At 39.2% G+C, this 19,171-nt stretch overlaps 1 protein-coding gene across 11 annotated transcripts in view; it reads right to left on the bottom strand.

Annotated features, from left to right (window-relative positions):
- Positions 1 to 19,171, bottom strand: part of FHOD3 (formin homology 2 domain containing 3) — a 383,220-nt gene that overhangs the window by 65,710 nt on the left and 298,339 nt on the right. For 7 of the 11 annotated variants that reach the window (XM_051610566.1, XM_051610567.1, XM_051610572.1 and 4 more), the window contains 4 exons: positions 17,786 to 17,920; positions 14,403 to 14,453; positions 10,011 to 10,225; positions 2,673 to 2,978 (listed from right to left, as the gene is read on the bottom strand). In XM_051610566.1, the coding sequence (XP_051466526.1) occupies positions 2,673 to 2,978; positions 10,011 to 10,225; positions 14,403 to 14,453; positions 17,786 to 17,920 (707 nt within the window). The remainder of the gene's footprint in view (positions 1 to 2,672; positions 2,979 to 10,010; positions 10,226 to 14,402; positions 14,454 to 17,785; positions 17,921 to 19,171) is intronic. The other 4 variants (XM_051610569.1, XM_051610571.1, XM_051610577.1 and 1 more) reach the window with 2 other exon arrangements.

Here is a 19,171-nt window from a genome sequence, read left to right as displayed (position 1 = left end):
ATTAAGTGAATAAGCATGGATTCAGAGAATTCTTCACACTTACTGTATTTCCTGCATGGGATTCCTTCTGTTCCCCACAGTCTTTATACATTTTATTAATATATATTTTTATAAACTCTGTTTCTTAAACACATCTTATTTTGCTGGCCTTGCTAGCCTGTTTTCCTTTTGGCCTCTTGTGGTAAAGATTTTCTTTTATACCAGCCAGTTGTCTTTTCTCTTAAACTTTCTTTTAATCTTTGTTTCTGCCCTTACACTCTCACCTTTTTCAACACTTTAGAGTTTTAAACATCTTTTACTGTTTCCTTCATCAACAGTTTCTCTCTTACCAGGATATCTAGCCCTGTGTTCTGAGAAGTTGTCCCCTCCATAAGATCCACATCTAGGGTCCCACAACTCCCCCGTGTCCTTTTAAAATGACATCATGTTAAAACGTAGGATGGGTCTCACAGCAGAAAGCATATGGACAGCTGTGACTCTCCCCTCTATTCAGATTAACCTCTAAGCCACGTTTTAAAACTAGTCCAGAGGCTTCACACCAGAAGAAAATAAATACTTTTTTTCAGCAATGGATACAACCTCCAAAGCCATTTCCTTCTACTTTTCTGCAGAAGGCTTGGCTGCTTCCATTACCTGTTTATTTTTCCTCAGACTTTATCCATGGGATTGCCTTCTCACCAAGATTTGTGACCTGAGGTAGTGTCTCAGGTTTTTCCCTGAGGTAATTTCACTAGACAAATCCTTCCCACAGCATAGATTTTACACAGCTGAAGTCCCCCTACTCCTAGCCTTTCCTTCAGAGATGTTCAAGATTGCTCCCAGGATCCCTCCTATAAATCCTACAAGACCTACCCTCTCTGTTTCACCAGCTGGGATCCTCCAGGATTTAATCCCTTTTCAAAACTGCTCTCCAAAATTATCCGAAACCCAATCTCTAATTTGGAGTTCCTGTGTCTGCTTCCATCTGCCTTAGCTAATCCAAGATCATTGCTGTGAAGACTCTCGCTACCCTGGTGGCCTCTTCTGCCCTCTTCTCCACAGGTGAAACTTTGGAATATCATGAGAGAAACAACACTTGTTGGAAGACAAATTCAGCAGGACAGCTAATTAGGGAGGAGCCAGAACCAAAGGCTTCATTACTTTGTCAGTGTATCTGGGCAGATGGGCCACCTCATAAATGGCAAATTGCTTGTTGGGAATGTGAGAACTGCTGAAGAAAGCTCTCTCATTTGCTTTCCAAACCTCCTTACTTACTAGAGAGCAAACAACTCTCTACATGAGACCTCCTGCATAGCACAACCCAATAAATCTTTAGTTTATTGGTAATGTAGGTAAATTTTAAGACTTTCATTTTTCACTATCAGGGTACATTTCTTAGTTTTTAACAAAAAGTACATAAGCACTTTAATTGGAGTGGTAATAGGTTAGCATCAGACAAGATGAGGGGAAAAAAACTGCAACCTGTTCTCCTTTATTTGCACCTAGACTATGCAACAGTGTAAAGACAACTTTCATCTGTCATAACTCCCCTCTCTTTCCTACATTATTTGAATGCAGAATAGCATTCTAAGTAACTCAATCTTGGTGCTGGTCAAAAAGAAGATAGCTCTTAAGATTTATACTATAATTAATTTAATGCTTCCCAGGGAAGAAAAAAAAAAAAAAGTGAAAAAAAAAAAGTAAAAAAGTGAAGGTTTAAAAATGAATAGTTCAATCTGACAGTTTATGCCTGTGAGGTAATCCTTGCAATTTGGTGTCATCCCTCTTTTTCACACTGTAAGGCAATTTTTCTTTTCTTATCTATAATTTTAAAGCTTAGGAAAATGCACTCTGCTGTTCCACCCTAAGAAGACACAGAAGCCAAATGCTCTAATTACATTACATTCCCTTACCTCTCTACAAAAAAGTAGAAAAGAGTAATTAATCAACAGAGGCCAAAATCTGCCTTTCATACCTGGGCTGCACATCAAGCTCTGGTTGTCACTATCTTTCCAGGCAGAAATCTGGTTCTTAAGGTGTCTTCCAGGCTGGGCTACCCTTTACAGGTGCCTGGTGGTATATCTGACCAGAACCCCTGGTCACTACAGAACTGGTATTTTCCACACAAGGTCTATTTCATGTGCCTCCTCCACACGAGCTAAGGATGGCCACAGCCCAGACCTATCTTCAGCAGCTCCTATGTATCTCTCTCTGCCATCTGAAATCTAATCAAGAGAGGAAACTGAAGGAAGGAACAAACATCCCTGTTCTCATTGTTTTTCATCTTTCACTGAAAGCTAACAGCATGAGAACAGGTATCTGGAATCTCATGAAAAACCACACCAACAGGGACCCTCCTCTCATTGTTTTATGTGTAGAAAACTCAAATAAATTATCTGGGAGCTACAGATGCAAGTCACTGCCACACGATGATTTGATAGTTAACACAATAAACTTAGGGGAAGAAAATGGTGTTGAGTCTCATTTCATCAAGGCCTTACTGTCCCTCAAACATAGAAACCCCATCAGAGTTTGTGGATTTGCAAGCAGAGAATGGAAATGGATCTGGCCACAGTGATGGAAGTCTTAGAGAGAAGCAAAGGGTTTGTTAGCTAATTAACAAAAGAGAGCTGCTAATTTAACATTTTTTTCCCCACCAGAAACCCTTCATTGTTGAAAAAGCTTCACTTTACCAGTTTCATTGTCACTGGTTAACTTGTCCTCTCTCTCTTCCCTCTCTAAAGTGCTGCTTGCTGAGGATATGCTGGATGCAGAGCAGTTGTCTTTTTCATTCACTTCCTCATTCTGCCTCTCTTTTTCACTGAGTATTGCACTTTCTTCTGGCTCTCTCTCTGGTCCTTGCTCCACCTCACTCTCTGGTCCCACCTCTGTAGCCTCTATTTCCTTGGGTGTCTCCGTTCCCTGCTCGGCCTCAGCCTCCTGCTCTGGGTCTGGTTCTGGTTCTGTCTCTGTCTCTGGTTCAGGTTCACTGGCACTCACTGGTGGAGAGAACAATGGGAGAAAGAGATTCACTTAATGATGGAGTTGCCTCAGGCTCACCCCTCTAAACGGGAGCAACGTGGAAGTTGTACAAGTGCCTTATGGAAAGAAAATAAAAAGCAAGTCCATGGCATGCAGAACATTAGGAGCAACCGACTGATGAATGTTGTGTGACGACAACATTGCACATGAGAGTGGCCTGGCAAAGCCCCTCACTTGCTGTCTGGAGCCAATCCACTGTTTTTATACATACTTCCACAGCTGGAGTGTTGGATTCACACAAGGATTTGAGCAAATCCGCAGAAAATGGGCATCCCACACGAGCATGACATTGACAACTCAGTGCCTAGACAGAGCCAGGAAGGAAGAGATTTTTTATTTTATTTTAATTTAAACAAACAAAAAGGAGGGAGATGGTGGGTTTTGGTTGAATTTTCTTTGGGTTCTGGAAGAATTCTTTTTTCACCTGATGAGGAAGAATTCAACGAAAAAAAATACAAATATTAGTTTCATTAACACATTGAATGGCACAGTCTGGAAATGGCACTGTCACACATTTGGCTGACAAAAAACATATGCTTTTTTCATGCACATTTTCTTCAGAATAGCCACATCAAAACTGAACAAAGTTTCCAACTGCTTGGCATATGGCACACATTTAGTTTCCAATTGGTTGGCACATGATGAGTTTTTTTATCGGTTGGCACATTGCAAATACTCCTGACAGAACACTTGGTTTCTTCTTCCCTGCTTTATCCCTGACAGGAAAATTCATTCAGCTTTATGTTTTTCAGAAACCAGCAGATTTTCACATGCAAATATTCTCTGCATGCTGCAAAGAAACCAGAGCATCCACACATATTCACACCAAGCAGCTCACAAACTTCTGAAAACTGAAATGGCCATGCAAGAGTGATGAAGATGGGCATGCATGTTAGTTCTGCACACTCCCCAAATTCCCTCTGTACTAAATCTTGTTTTGGTGGCTGAACTACAATGCCTAAGTCATACTTCTTTCCTCCCTCTGTTAACTACTTTTCACTACCATACTGCAAAAGTACCTTCTGGACTTGTCCATGGTCTTTGGATTGCATACTATATGATGAGACTTTCTGCAAGAACTATATGAATCTTTGAAAGAAAAAAGTATTGCACTGAAATGCAATCCAAACATTTCAGTCCTCTAGGGAGCAGGCAAATAGATTTATCCTGAGAAAGTATGGTCCAAAATAATGAAGGTCACAAAGTTTTCCTAACACCATTTCATACTGTGTGCCTATCCTAATTTCTGAGACACCCACACAAAGAATAATGATTTGGAACAATGCCTATGCCTATCTTTACAATAACATGTTTTTAAACTAGCTTTCAGTAATGCATCTTCAGTGCCACAATATTCTACTTAATTTCCTATAATTTAAGCATACAAAACTGCAAATTATTTTTTTGCCACTGATTTCATTGGAGCTAAGCTTGTACACTTTCACAGTTGATTTCAAATGTCTAGTTAGTCAAATAACCAGACATGCAAATATAATACACTTACGTAAAAGAAATTTCCACATATGTTTAATATATAGCCCATACTCCCCAAATGTCTCTTAGATGTTTTAAAACACTCCCAATTAGAAGGTTACCTTTATCCCTCTGCTACACAGACAGCATCTATAAGTCTAATATTGGATATTTGAGCAGCTTTGCACATTCCATGTGTCTCTAAATGTACCTTACCTACGACTTTACCCTGCCTATGAGAAAATCAAAATTATAGAGTGCTGGCAAGAAGTTGGCAGACACTCTGAATCCCAGTGGTGTTTTTTCAGACCACAGCTGTCAGTGTGTAGGTATAGCACAAGAGCATTTTAAAATCAAGACAAGGTTTGAATATAACTGAGATGCAAGCTTAGGAGTCCTTCCAGGGTTCCTGGAACTAACATGGTACTGTAGCATGAAAGATTCTGAGCTTGCCACACTGCAATGGTCTGTATACAAATTCATCAATTCATCATAGTTTTGCATGAATTTTAGATGTTTCTCTCTAAAAAAGCTGTCAGGTAATGATCAAAAAGGTCAACTTCAATAGCTCAGGAGAAAGAAGCTGACTAAAATGCATCCAGGCCTCCTAATGCTTATGGCATCTTTGTCATCATGAGACTACACTGAAGATTCAGCTGGATAAAGTCAGGGGAAACTCTTCAAACAAGAAATATTCTGCACATAATAGAAAGATGCAGTATCTTAGCAGAATCTAATACATAACAAAGAGACAAGAGCAATATACTGACACAAGGTCCTCTTTTGAGCTCAAAAAGAATCAACATCTAAGAATTTCTCGAGCAACACAGGGAGATGCTGACACTCATTTTGACAGTGTCTATCTTTGGGGACAGCAGTAAACAATTAACCAATAAGCCAAATAACTTATGAATACTAAGCTAAGTCCAGTAGCACTTCTCTTAAAAAGCAGTTCCAAAATCAAATCCGTCAGAAAACACTAGCCAGTGAACAAAACCAGCCTATGTATATCATACATACATTATATATATTATTACATAGGTATTTATATATATCAAGTGCCTATTAGCACAGTGATAAACATTCTTTGGCACCATTCTGATGGCAGATGTAAGAAAAGGAATCAGCCTGTTAGTTGGATGTGTGTCCATCACTTGCAGTTGCATTGTGTAATCCACAGGGCAGGTATTCCTGAGAACTTCTAAAGAGATGTTAAAAAATACAGCTCCCAGTGAATGCTTGGTGGTGGCCTATTTGAAAGGAGCTGGAATTTTCAGTCCAGTGTCCACTGGATCAGTTTTTACAGCAGACTAAATATTGCTCTTGAGTGGCAACACTGCAGGTGGCAAAAGAGTTAAATAACAGACTAAGCTGTGTTCCCTGTCTTCAGACTTCTGCTGGTGGAGAGCACAAAGACTCAGGGAAGCAAGCATGGTTGTATCAAAAAGCATCATCAGGAAAGAAGGCATTCCTGAGACAAGAAGTATGATGCCATTATAAGCAACTTTATTTGAAAAAAAAACAAACCCTCCAGTTCTTACACAGATACAGTTATTAAAACCTAAACTGGGACTGGCAGACTCACTAGCAGATGTAATCTCTTTTCACTTGCATATGCTATTTTTCACACTTCTCTCAAGTATCAGCTTCTCCTTCTCCCCAATTAAAACAAAATTGTGGTCTTTAAATGAACAGAATTTTTACTTGCAATTGGATTAATTAGGAGGAGGAAAATTGAATGTGGCTTTAAGGACTAATTTTTGAGTCATATGCCCACTTCTTTTTCTGCCAGAACTCAGTATCTAAAAATGAATTATTGGAAAAGAATGTGAAGACTTCTTGGAAGAATAAAATCTCTCAAAGAAGCAGTGTAACTTCATCACTAAAAGAGACAGTAAGCAGAGTCCCTCAATCAATGTGTAAATACTTTGCTCTTTTGAGAGATGGTGTTATCTGCAACTTCTGACATTTTCAAGACTTGGCCACAAAAAGCTCTAGCAACCTGGTATACTATGATCTGGTCTGATGTTGGTGATAGCCCTCTTTTGAGTGAGAGGACAGCGAACTGTGAAACTGTGAAGCTGCTCTCTTCTGAAAACCATGGCTAGAAACTTGTAATGCTACATAGGGACATGGAAGGACTTTTCTTTTGATACTCAACTATAGACGAACTCTGAATCAAGCACAAGATACTGTAACCTTAGTACCTGCTGATAAGACCTCAACTCTCCAGTCCTATAAGCCCTCAGAGACAACATCCCCCTGGGCCCGTATCTAATCCCCTGCCAGGGTAATAAATGAGGCAACTGCATCTTCATCTATTTTCTCTGCTCTCTACTTGGAGCTGGGAGATACATATGCTGAGTGTCTCTTAAGGATGCATACAGCAAGTCTGAAGATGGCTAAACCTACCCAAGCCCTCTTGGTTCGATTGTTTGGGCATCACTTAAGGTCTTGGTTGTTATGTCCCTCCAGTTCATTCAGCACAAGATTCCTCTTGGTATGAATTTAGCAAGAACTCTCTCTCTTTTCTCCAGCTCCACCCCACTGTCTCCTCCCACTCTTCATGGTAGTAAAAACTAGCAAAGAGTGATCACCAGTAGCGAATTTGCTCTTTCTTTATCAGGTCATAAATGATCTCTTTGTCCCGCACCCCAGTTCCTCCTCTGATTTTCTGTACCATGGTTCTTTTGGCTCCTTTGGCAATGGCCTCACTATGCCCTCATGCTCTGGTTCTTCTCCATCTGCTCAAGTGCTTTCACCAGCCATAATTCAGGCAGTATTTGGACCTTGCTCCGCTACTAATATGTTCAGAAGGCTTTCTACTGTTCTCAAAGTGCACTTGAGTTGGCCTGCTTACTTCCTCAAGTGCTAAAAAGGTTGCTTCTCTCAGATAAGGGTTCATCTTCAATTCCTTTGTGGATTGACTTCAGAGATGTCTTGGTTATAGTTGCTGTCCTTTCCTGTACATGTGCACTTCATAAAATATTCTCCAAAGAAATTACAAAAGAGGAAGTAGCTGCTCTGAAAAAAAATATCAGTTCCATTTTGCAGTTATGGGACTGCCTTCATTTCCTCTGAATGCCATACCCCAACTTTTACAAGAATAAGTCTTACAGGACTTGATTACTGTAGTGGAACCAATTGTTTTATATGAGAAAACACTTCAGCTCAGTGAGTCCAGATTTTTATATTAAGTAAAGATACTGAGACACTTCACAGCATGGGACAGAGTTCCATAGACAAAATCCATTTCCTTCTCAAGCCCAGTATATACTGGATGGCCAAAGGAAACTTCAGCACAAATGGCATAAAATAAATCTGACTCTGAAAATCTTTGTTTTACTAGTAGAGGAAAACACTTCCTGTTTGACTACAGGTTCTGAATTCTGCAGATGAATATCACACACATGTTAACACCATGTTTGCAGAGTCTTTGGAGGGTCGTATGCACAGAACCAAGGAATTGTTTTCCTTCTGCAGTTTTATCCTTGCTTGGGAAGATGGGGAATCCCATGTTCAAAGGAACTGCTTGGGGTGCAGATAATCTAGGTTCTATCCACGACACTATTGCGGGTTTCCTACAACTGGCTTAAGCAAGTTAATGCCTCAGTTTCTCTATTAAGTGGGATTAACAAAATTTCCTAAGGACAGTTAAAGGTGAGATTTTAGTTCATGATGGAGCATAAGGAACTCAGATAATAGTCCAGAGGCCATGGCACAACATCTATAAATAAGCCTGCCAGCTGTTGGCTGAGATCCAACAATCTCACCACTGCTGGATGAGCGAGCCTGCCCTGCCCACATGTTCATTACTTCATATGACCTTTCCAATGCTTTTGATAGGCCTGAAACAGTAGTCCTTGCTCATGTGCAGCTCCCATTGAAGTTTGCAGACTTCAGGCCCCTGTTCTGGTGCTGTCCTGGTCACCCGCTTGCTGCTGCCCTTGGCTGAAGGCTTACTCTGCCCCATCCATATTTTCTCCTTGCAGTACATTTCACAGAATCACACAGAATCACAGAATTGTCATTGTTGGAAAGGACCTCTGAAATATTTGTCGGGTTTCCAGGTGCTGCCCTCTGATGCCTATGGATATTGCCAGGTTTTAGTAGAGATGTCTTGCCTACCCATGCGTTGACAGTTTTGCCATATTCTGGCTGTCTAAAGCTGCCCTGTACACCTGCTCTAAATGTATTCTCCAAATGGATTGTGCTGCTCCATTTCATGCTGCAATTTTTTGTAATGCTTTCAGAAGAAATATGTTAAAATAATCATCATAAAAGAGATACTTGCTCCCTACACAGCTCTGAAATATTAATGGTGGAAAAATTCAGCTTATTTGCACTAAAAGCAATATTGCACTCAAAAAAAAAAGAAAAGGGCATCTGGATGTTTCTGAATATCAGTGTTACAGGAAAAATATCAAATTTTTTAAAAATTAAAATTATTCCACTGAGACTTTTAAGGTGCCACACAAGAAAAATGGGAATATAATTGGGAAAACATATAAATCTATAATCAAATAAACTTCACCTACTTAGTAAGGTGAGGATAAACATCTGCAGCTTTCAGTATTTGTAACTTTTTTCTTAAATTGCCTTGCTTAATAGCATGCTACCAGCTGTAACACTCAATAAAACCAAGCAGTGAAAGTTACAAATGCATTAATCACCAATAGCACATAGCAGGAAATCAAATAAAATAAAAATGAACGATGGCAATAATTCACCCTCAACATGCATTCTAGTTCCCAGTGTTAATGCAAGATCATGTGGTGTAAACATAAATCGGTATGGTGGGTGTTTTTTTGAGGACTAAAGGAGGGGTTCATGATGCAAGTGGCAGAATGACATGCACACACAAAAATATTGCTCTGTATACCAATAAATTACATAACAGCAAACCAACCGTGCAAACACTAATTATACTTTCCTTTTTACTAATTGTCTGTGGTCTCTTTTAAGTCCTTTACTGCTTGTGTTACAATTTTAAGAGTTTTTGTTGGTGTTAAATATAACCAACACACCCTCCCTGCCTTCAATTCAAGACCTTTTCTGTTTGTCCCATTCAGCCTGTGCTCTGCTGGAAGGTTATTATAATCTTGGCATTCATCTGTTGCATTTCTTTCACAGAAACCACATAAGCAAAATCTGTTGGCAGGAATATTGTTGGTTTAGTATTCAGTAACTTCTAATATACAAGGAACATGATGCTAAAATTATGATGCTCTGTATGCTGTATTTTCCAATTATTTCATTCTAATAGCAGCAGACAATGATAATATAAATCATAGCAACAATTAGCAGTGCATTATTTGCTTGAATAGACTAGAAGACATCCAAATCTATGAAATAAAAGAGGAAACTTAGGAAGACAGCACGAAACAATATAACAAGACCCTTTACTTTGACACCTCAGAAGTTACATTCTTGCACTCATGCATCAGAAATCACTCCTAGCCCAGAGAAACTGTGATAAAACTACCGGTCTTTTGCCTGCCCCCCTTTTCACTTACCTTCTGAGGGCTGAGGGGTCTCACAAGGAGTGGAAGGGGTCTTCAGCTCTTCCTGGGACTCTATGGATGCTGGGCTGGTGCACTTGGGTACAGGTGAGGATGGGGCTGAAGGAGATCTCAGGTTCAAGGACAGCTCACTTCTGCCTCGGCTTACACTCCGACTCTTCAGCTCCTTCTCATACTCCTCCGCTGCCAACCTCTCCAAGTATTTGTATCTGAAAGTTAAATTCCAGAGGGTTTCCGTAAAGAAAAAGAAGTCTGTGGCTGATGCTTGGTTATGGATGAAACACCTGCAGAGAAGGAGCTGACTTCCTAACACAAAGGGTACAGCGCTCAACTGCCTGCCTGGTCAATCTGCCAGAAAACACACACCAAAGCAAAGACTATTGCCCTGAAAAATATTAAATTGCTCATAACAAAACAAAAGCAAAAACCAGCAGAGTTAGAGAGTACTTAGATTTAGTATTGTGTCTGCATAGTCCTTCTCCTTTTGCAAGCATTTGTCTGTCCTCCTTTTCACCCTCCACCTCCTCCCTCTCCTCCTCCTCTTCCTCCTCCCAGCCCTCCCTCTCCAAAAACTAAAACTGGAGGGGGAAAAAAAAAAAGAAAAAGAAAAAAATCAAGAGCCTCCAAAGCCAGAGCCCCTTAATACTGATGCAAATAGTCAAAGTCTGAGACTTGCTGCAAGGAGAGGAAAATGGTTCAGTGCAGCAGACAAAAACAGATCTCCCTGAAAACAATACCAATAATAAATGTTTGGGTTGAATATCTTAAGTCTCTGAACCTGCTTCTATTTGCTCTGAGAGCAATGCATTGGAATTCACTTTGTTCTCTCCAGAGTCTACAATGGAAAGTTTTCTTTTTTTTATTCTAAAAAATTTCTCTGCCGGACTCAGACATCCAATAGCTTGGACCTGACGTCACATGTAGTTTATTCATCAAAGTCACTTTAAAAGAACAAAGATACATCTGTTTTGCATTTTAGGCAGGCAGAACTCACTAACTGTTTATTAAGACCAGCTACCAATCATATTCTTCACAGTGTGCTTTATACATTTCGACCAAAATAACTTTGAAATATGTGCCTCTTCCAGATGTCTGCTAATTTTATCCACTATTATTTGCTAAGGAATAAATTCATGAATACAGCTGGATCAGGCTTTAGACTGTTTGTCTTACCCACAAGTGAACTGTTAAACAGGTTAATCAAGTCTGTTGCTATGTCCCTGAAACACTGTGGTCATCCTCCTACAACCCACTGTTGTAAACACTTTGTAATAGGGAACACCTCCCCCCTTCTGCCTCACTGACAGCCCAAATTAGTGTATGAGGGTGTGTTAAAGCAGGCAGGGTAAAGAAGTCAGCCATATGTGGTAACAAACATGCTTAGTACATATGGTAGCCACACATGCATGCACATTTGCAAACATCCATATAGAGCATAGAAAAGTGTCTTTGAAGAGCAGTCCTTGTGTTTTCAGAGGCAATTTGCTTTATTGCAAATGGCAATAACGAAGAACAAACTAATTTTCTCTTATTCCTCCAGAGGTATGCACAAGCTTTGAACAAATTCTGCAAGAAAAAGAACCCCTACAGACTCTGGATGAAAATATAACAAACCACATACTTGTATGGTTATAAAATAGCAACTGTTTACAGTTCTAACATGAAGCCAGTTCTTGAGAATAATTTTTGCCTTTTCAATAGGGGAGAAAGCCTTTTACTGGCATTTGCATAATGTTTTGTTACAGTTCATGAAGCCAGTCCTTCTTCTGACGTTGGTCACTTACGTATTGTGCCTTCTGCCTCCTCAGAAGTGGAGCAGATGGGACTTCAGGCTCATAAAGAGCCATTCAGATTGATCACAGCTCAAACAGGTACAGCCCAGCTGGCTGCCGCCGAGAAAAGTTTTGCAGTTTGCCAACAGACTACAACAAAGATCTGGATGGATTCTTCTATAACAGGGGGAGCTACAATATTTTTATTGCCCTTAGCTCTTTTTCAGCTGCTTTAATGTTTTAGCTTCTGTAGCTGTGCACTGCACAGTCAGCCAGCAAAGCAGAGGACTATGATCAAGATGTGCCTTCTCAAAATCTACCCATTGATTGTAGTGAAAGAAAAAAGGGAACCAGAACAGCAACTCTCATGGCAGGACATTAGCATAACTAGTTATCAGATGAGAAGCCTAATAAGCAGTTACAGCAACTTAACCAAGGCATAAAAATAATTCACGAATCCATTATTAACACCACACTTGACAAATGACTTTGTTTGTTTGTTTCTGCCTAATACCTTAACAATGAATACATGCCAGCATCAAAGGGCTCATGAAGGCCTAAAATCTGAAGAGTGGAAAGGATTAGCTACCATCCCTCCACTGCAATTCATCCCTTCAGTATAGGACTCACACATTGCCTCTGTACACATTGGCATAATCCTTTACCTCATGGAAATTTGCAGACATCATCACAGCTATGCCACACTTCTCATAAATGTGACACTCTATTTATCATCTTCAAGTAGATGAAAATATCATTGCAAGTTTTCTGGGTCTTGGAGCAATGTGCCAAGGGCGACTTAAAATATTTATGTACCAACAAAGTAACAGGGTGGAGAAAATCTGAGCTGTAAATCAGACTAGAGATGGCTTAGGAGCTCACCTTTCTTGGGCTTATTTTTAAATCACCCCTGGGAAAATACCCAAACAAGCAAAGTAAAGAAGGTCTCAAATAATCAATCAGCAAGAACACATTAAATGAATGGTACTGAGTTACACGCAGACCCTTTGAAACTGCAGGAATCTTTCTCCCTCATACCAAGGCCACTCCAGAGCCACTGGAAAAGTGGGTACCTGTACTCTGTGGCTCCAGAGAGATGTAATAGTACACAGAATGCTCCAGAGATCTAAAAGAATTTAGACAAACAAGTGCCTTTCCTACATACTCAATATTATTTCCTACTTTTCCAAACTGACAGGGAAAAAGTATACAGTGTAGGTTTTGATTAGGATTTTGGCACCTTGTCTATATGATTTTCTTTAAGTCCACGCATTCTCTTAAAACAAGTCAACATGCAACTTGCTATAGGAAATGCAACTTCATTTGTGCAAAGGTGTTTGTTTAAAAAAAGAGAGATCGCTTTTAATTTGTTTTGAATCTTTCTGACAAGCATGCTTGCTGCAAAAAGGTTTTACTGAGTTAAGATCTTATATGATGCTTACATGTGTTTCATTTCAGAAAATGTTTTAACTACTTGTATTTATTTTAGTTGGAAGGACCAAGGAAAACCCATCCACCTTCTCATACTCTTAGGGATGGCAAAATAATTTTTTAGTATTAGCTATTTCAGGCATAATAGACCAGCTTTTAGTTTGCAGAAAAGAACTGCCTCATGTATGATGGTTTTGTAGAAAGCAAAAAAACCCTGAAACCAAAAGGCAGAAACACAATGATCTCTGAGATAGCTGCTCTCCTATTTTTATAATGTAACTCCAATTCTTGACAATCCAAAAGTACCTCCAGAGACTAATCTCTAGAGGACCATAAAAGCAGAACCGAAGCAATCTGGAAGATTTTTCATCTACTATTTATTCAGTAATGTGCATATTTTCCAGGTAAAAACAAGAGCTCCCTCAAGGGCGTAATTACTAGTGGAGGTAGAGATGAAGCTACTGAAGGGCAAAGGTCTTCAGTCAAGTATTCCTTTAAAAATGTGCTTTCATAAGCACTTAGCTCCCAGCCTAGCCCAGAGTTGCTAAACTATTTAGTTGGATTAAAAAAAAAAAGAAAAAAAAAGGTCAGTCCCTTTAAATACACTATTTAAACAAAACTAAAACAATGCCCCAGTGATAAACACTGCTATGCTCTGTCATTTTACTCCCTGATGTTTAGAGAGACTGGCATAGAAAACTTGGCCCTGCAAGGTAAAAAAAAAAGCTGGGAGTGGGTCAGAATCATTTCCATTAGCCTGTAACTGCAGTTTTGCAATGCCTGTGACCCCAGTTTCCTTTATCCTCAGTTGCCTTTTCTGACCCTCCAGAAAGCTTGGGACCCACTGGGTGAGAAACACAGGCTTGTTCAATTTATAACTATTGTAAATTTGGGCAAATTTCTGAGGCAAATGGAGTAAGCTTATTTCCCACACAAACAGATAAAAGATAGATCATCAATCATTCTTATGCATTCCAGTCCCACTGCTCTTCATTTATTGCTGTGCTTACAGCTGGACTTCATTCTCCACTTCAATGAAATAACTGCTTTCTCATACAAGTCTTTTGGAATAAAAGTGTTCTATGCATGCAGAGTTAAAAATGTAAATACACGACAGCTCCACAGTAAATAAGCTAGGAAGTGCAAACAACCAAAGGGAAGGATGGATGTGTTATATACAAACCTCTCCTCTCTTGCTTGTCTTAGTTCTTCTCTTTTATCTAAATAATCGCGGCTAAAAAGAGAATTGCAGTAAATTGCAGAGGAAACCAGAAGAATAAGGTAAGTACCAAGTATAAATACAGTAGGAGAAAGCAAGAGCAGTACAAATGAGATGATCAGAAACAATGAAGGCAGTTGTAGACAAAAATTATTTGTTTTTATAAAAACGGCTGTAAAGTATGTGTGTACACTTACCCATGCACACACTACAGGTAGGTGTACACCACCTGAGTAGAAGCTCACTACAGGTAATTACAAAAAAACCCCCCACAAACCAAGAAGTCAAGAATTTGAAGCACATTTTGAAACCTGGTATCTGAAATGAGATACAATAAACTGGACTCATCCATAATGAGCAGGCACATTAGTAGCATTTAAACCATCCCTCATTTGCTCTGTCTAGAATGCCCCTGGCCAGCTAGGCCAAGGCAGGGAACAGACCGTATCCGTCCTCTTTCTCATATACCTCTCCTCAATGTGTTTTACTTGCCACAGTTGGAAACAGGACAGTAGACTGGCATTACTCAGCTTGACAAATCTTCGGTCATTAAGGATCATTAGACAGGTAACAACCTTTCACTTTTTTACTTCTCACCCTGATTTTTAGATATAAACCGTCCTCCATCTTAGCTGCCCCTCCCACAGCTCCTCAAGTAACTCAGCTATTTAGCTTTTGCCAAGTCAACTTTGCTAGATGTCTGAGAACTGCGACTTCAGGCAGGCCTGTTACATCCACAAACGTGGATGCAAATTTAACTGAGAGCACAGCAGAACCCAGTGCATGTCCAGCCTGCCTCAATATCACAGCAAGATACATCCTAACAATATATTTTTAATATTTTCTTTAATCTGGTGAACAAAACTTATGAGACTTTCACCTTATCTGTTAGATTCTTCCACAGTGTAACCAGTGAGTACCAGAAAGATTTTCAGAACTACTCCATTTATGAATAAACCACTATTTTTTCTGTTTATATTCTGTCATGAAACGAATTACTTATCATCTACTATACTAATAGCTATCAAACATCTGCTTGCATGTGCTCTTTAAGAAATGTCCATTAATATGGAACATACATTACTGTTTCAGGCTTTCTCCACATCCTTGGAATCCCCAAGCTGGTTATATATTTTCAGAGTATTCTTTGGAATTACAATAGCTATGGGAATAACTCCAAGGGGAAAAAAAACAAACCTCTAGGAATTTTTCAGTAGGCAAATTTAAACATTACTCTTCCCCTCTGAAAACTTTCACTCTTCCCTACAGCTGAAGAATAACCCTTATATTTTAGGACATGTTGTTTTATAAATGCAACAGGTACAATAGTCCTTCTATTGAGAAAAATGTTCATATGTGAAGCATTCCTTTCACTAGCAATAGCTTATGAAGGTTTTTAACACCTCTCCTTAAACCAAGCTCTTTCACAACTGGTGATGCTCTCCTTTAAATTATCCTCAATTTGTCAATAATGGTGCCAGAAACTAGTGCAAAGTTCTCGAGGCAGAGTTGGAAGGAATGAGATAACAAATGAGTCATGATGGTAAATCCAGTACTGCTCACAAGTTTAAAGACTTTGAATTGCAAGTGCTATTTTTAATCAAAAATACATTTTCAGAGACTGGATTTCTAGCCAGACTGATGATATGATAATGTAATCCCAAGAACTCTTACGAAACTGTCCATGACTGTTACTGTTTGCTGTGACTTTATCCTCCTCCTGCCAGACTGTTTAATCCACTCTGGGATGCTGCCTGTCTGTGAAGTTTGGTGGCTTTGGAGACCCTCTACTTAAACTCAAGTTGTAACTTTTACATGACCAGGGAACTCAAATCTAGAAGATGAAAACACTGGGCATTGAAAAATTATCATCTTAAATATGCAACATAATAATGATGTTTGTTAACCAGTTTCTGACTCTGTACTAATGGGGTGAAGATTAATATTTTAAATAATTTGGTTTTTTGGACTTCAAGGAAGCTCTTTGAGTGACAAAACAACTGCTGTAGTAAAACCCTAGTGAAATGTGCAGATCTATTACTCAAACAGGTCAAGCTGCCAAATGTCCTGGTGGCTTTTTTGGTCTGGGAGTTTCCTTTCTGCAAGATCATATTGTCTGTCCATGGCAGGCTGCTTCAGCCTGATGATAGCACTTAGAGGGAGAGTTTTTGGAAGAGGCTTGAAGACTGAGACCTGATTGTTTCTGCTTCAGAAGAACTTGGGCAGCTGTTGGCTGCCAAAGATTCTATTATGGTGCTCTTCCACCTTCCCTCTGCCTCTCATTTTCTTCTAAACTAGCTATCTTCTGGAGCCAGGAGACTATGTCCTTCAGCCAACCAACCAATCCACGACTACTAAGTTACTCCTCTACCCAAATTCACTATGACACAGATCTTTTCCACTTCTTTCTAAAGAGATGATTACAGTGATAGCAATCCTGCATACTAATATACAAGCTTGTATGAAACCCAGTGTAATCTTTTCCATAAATACCAACCTAAGGCTACAAAACATTTATCCTACCATTCTTTAGATTACTACATTATGTCTTCTAACTACTAAAAATATGTTTACTTTTCACTCCTCTGTAGGAGGAAGCCAACTGGTTTCTTAGTGTGCATGCTCTGGACTGCAGGAAAACCACATGAGGAATAGGCTCCTTATCTATCCTAAGCTCATTGCAGTCTTTGCTGATGCCTGTGCTGGGATTTCCAGGCCTGGATTTAACAGGAAAAGAGGGCTTGTCTCTTACTATCCTCAGCGCTCCCTGGGATCCCACAGCACACAACACTTTTTCAGATGTTAATTCAGCTGGGGCCTTTGTCTGGCCATGGTCTGAGCAATAATTTTGGTAACTACATTCTGTGAGTTGCTTTTTCCAGAAGGAAGCGACAAATGTGCAGGAAAGCAGTTTAAAAACACTTCTGTATATCCCAAGACAGCAAAACACACTTACTTCGCAGAACATAGAAGCAAAAAGATGTCTCATTGATGTTCCTTCCACCCTTCTTGATACCTTCCTCCCACTGTTTCATCTTCAAACCCTATGCCTCACTGAGATTACACTCTGAGGAGTATCTTAGCCAATAAAACCTGGCCTCTGCAGATCTCTAGTCAGTCTAATTTGGAAGTACATAGCTGTCTTTAAAAAACTGCTTGTTTATTAAATGCTAAATTTCATCAGGATGTGTTTAATGCATCAGTTCTTAAGTTACTTAGATAAAGAAATATATCTAAAGAGACATCTGAACCATTCATCAATTCAATTATTTAGCAATTGAATATCTCAATGATTCACAAATCCATCACATGTGAAAATAACAAACTAAGAGAAATTTGATTCCTACTTGAATTTGTTTCTTTCTTCACGTTCTATCCTTTGCAACCTTTCTTCTCTCTCCTGACGTCGTCTTTCTCTTTCTGCTGCCAAGGACTCCTGGTGCTGCCGAAAAGATGATGTAAGGAGACCACCCAAAGCTGGCCTGCAGAGAAGGAAGATCAGCTTTCTCAGTGTCACTTTTATTGATTATACTGGCAAAAAATGAGTAGCAATCATTCAGCAAGTAACATAATCCCAACCAACAGAATGACATGGTAATATTTATGTACAGGCGCTTCAAAGCACTGGCTAAGTATCTTCTTGCTAACTTGATTTTAGATACTGTGATTATCTTAAGAATGACACAGATAGGATAGGCTTCTTAAATTGCCAGATTACTGAAGCACAAATAAAATAAATGTAAGAATTCTTCAGTCTATTTCAAGAGTAATATTGTATTTTTATTTTTTTTTTTGGTACTGTATGGTCCTGGTAACTGAAAAGCTGAATCCTGTAATGGATATTTGAAATTTTGAAGAAGAAGAAAAAAGCTTGAATATCTAGCACTTTCCAAACATGTCATGCAATGATCCTAAAAACAGATTTGTCACAAATACCAGAGACTCCTATATAAAGAAAACCAAAAGAAGATATCATAATGTCTTTCAGAATTTGAAGTAGGTGCGTATATTTCCTTTATGTGTTAATAAAATCTGTTACCATTATTTCCTTGCTGCATGTGCTGCAAGAGTAAAACAAATCACATACATGAACATATCAGTAAAATACACAGAGACAACACAGTTAGTGACAATAATGAAATGGCATAAAAATTGTTACCAAAAATTAGAGTGGGACCGGAAAAGAACAGATTAGCCATTTTTATATCCTGCCCAGGACAGGATTTAGTCTTCTCAAAACATTCTTGAAAATTGTTAGCCTGATCTGCCTTAAAAATTGTTAATGATAGACATCCCACACCCATCTAGTGCTTCACTAACCCCACCAGCCAGAAAAGTTTCTCTGCTGTCTAGCCTATTATTTTTTTTTTTCCATTTAGAGCCAATTGTTCTTGTTCTGTCCACAGTGAATAAAATGAACACTTTATTACGACCTGCCTTATGGCTAAGCATGAATTAATCCAAAAGGGGACTTTCTCTGCAGTCCTCTGCCCATAAGTAGGAGTGGGATGCTCCATAGTTGGTTACTGTAATAAAGAAGGCTCAGTGTTCCCACCAACAATGCATATCAAACGTCCAGCTGTATTTCAGGAGGCTGCTAAGATGCATGAGATAAGGCAAATAAATGCCCAGCCAAAAGAGCGGGACTTTTTCTGCTCAGAAATTGTAGCCTCTACAATAAAGTATTTTCAAATATATAAATATTTTTTTTTCTTTGAGATGAAACAGCTTCA

This window comes from Apus apus, chromosome 2 (assembly GCF_020740795.1).
Source record: "Apus apus isolate bApuApu2 chromosome 2, bApuApu2.pri.cur, whole genome shotgun sequence".
Classification (NCBI taxonomy): Eukaryota; Metazoa; Chordata; class Aves; order Apodiformes; family Apodidae; genus Apus; species Apus apus.
This window is presented reverse-complemented; position numbering and strand designations above follow the sequence as displayed.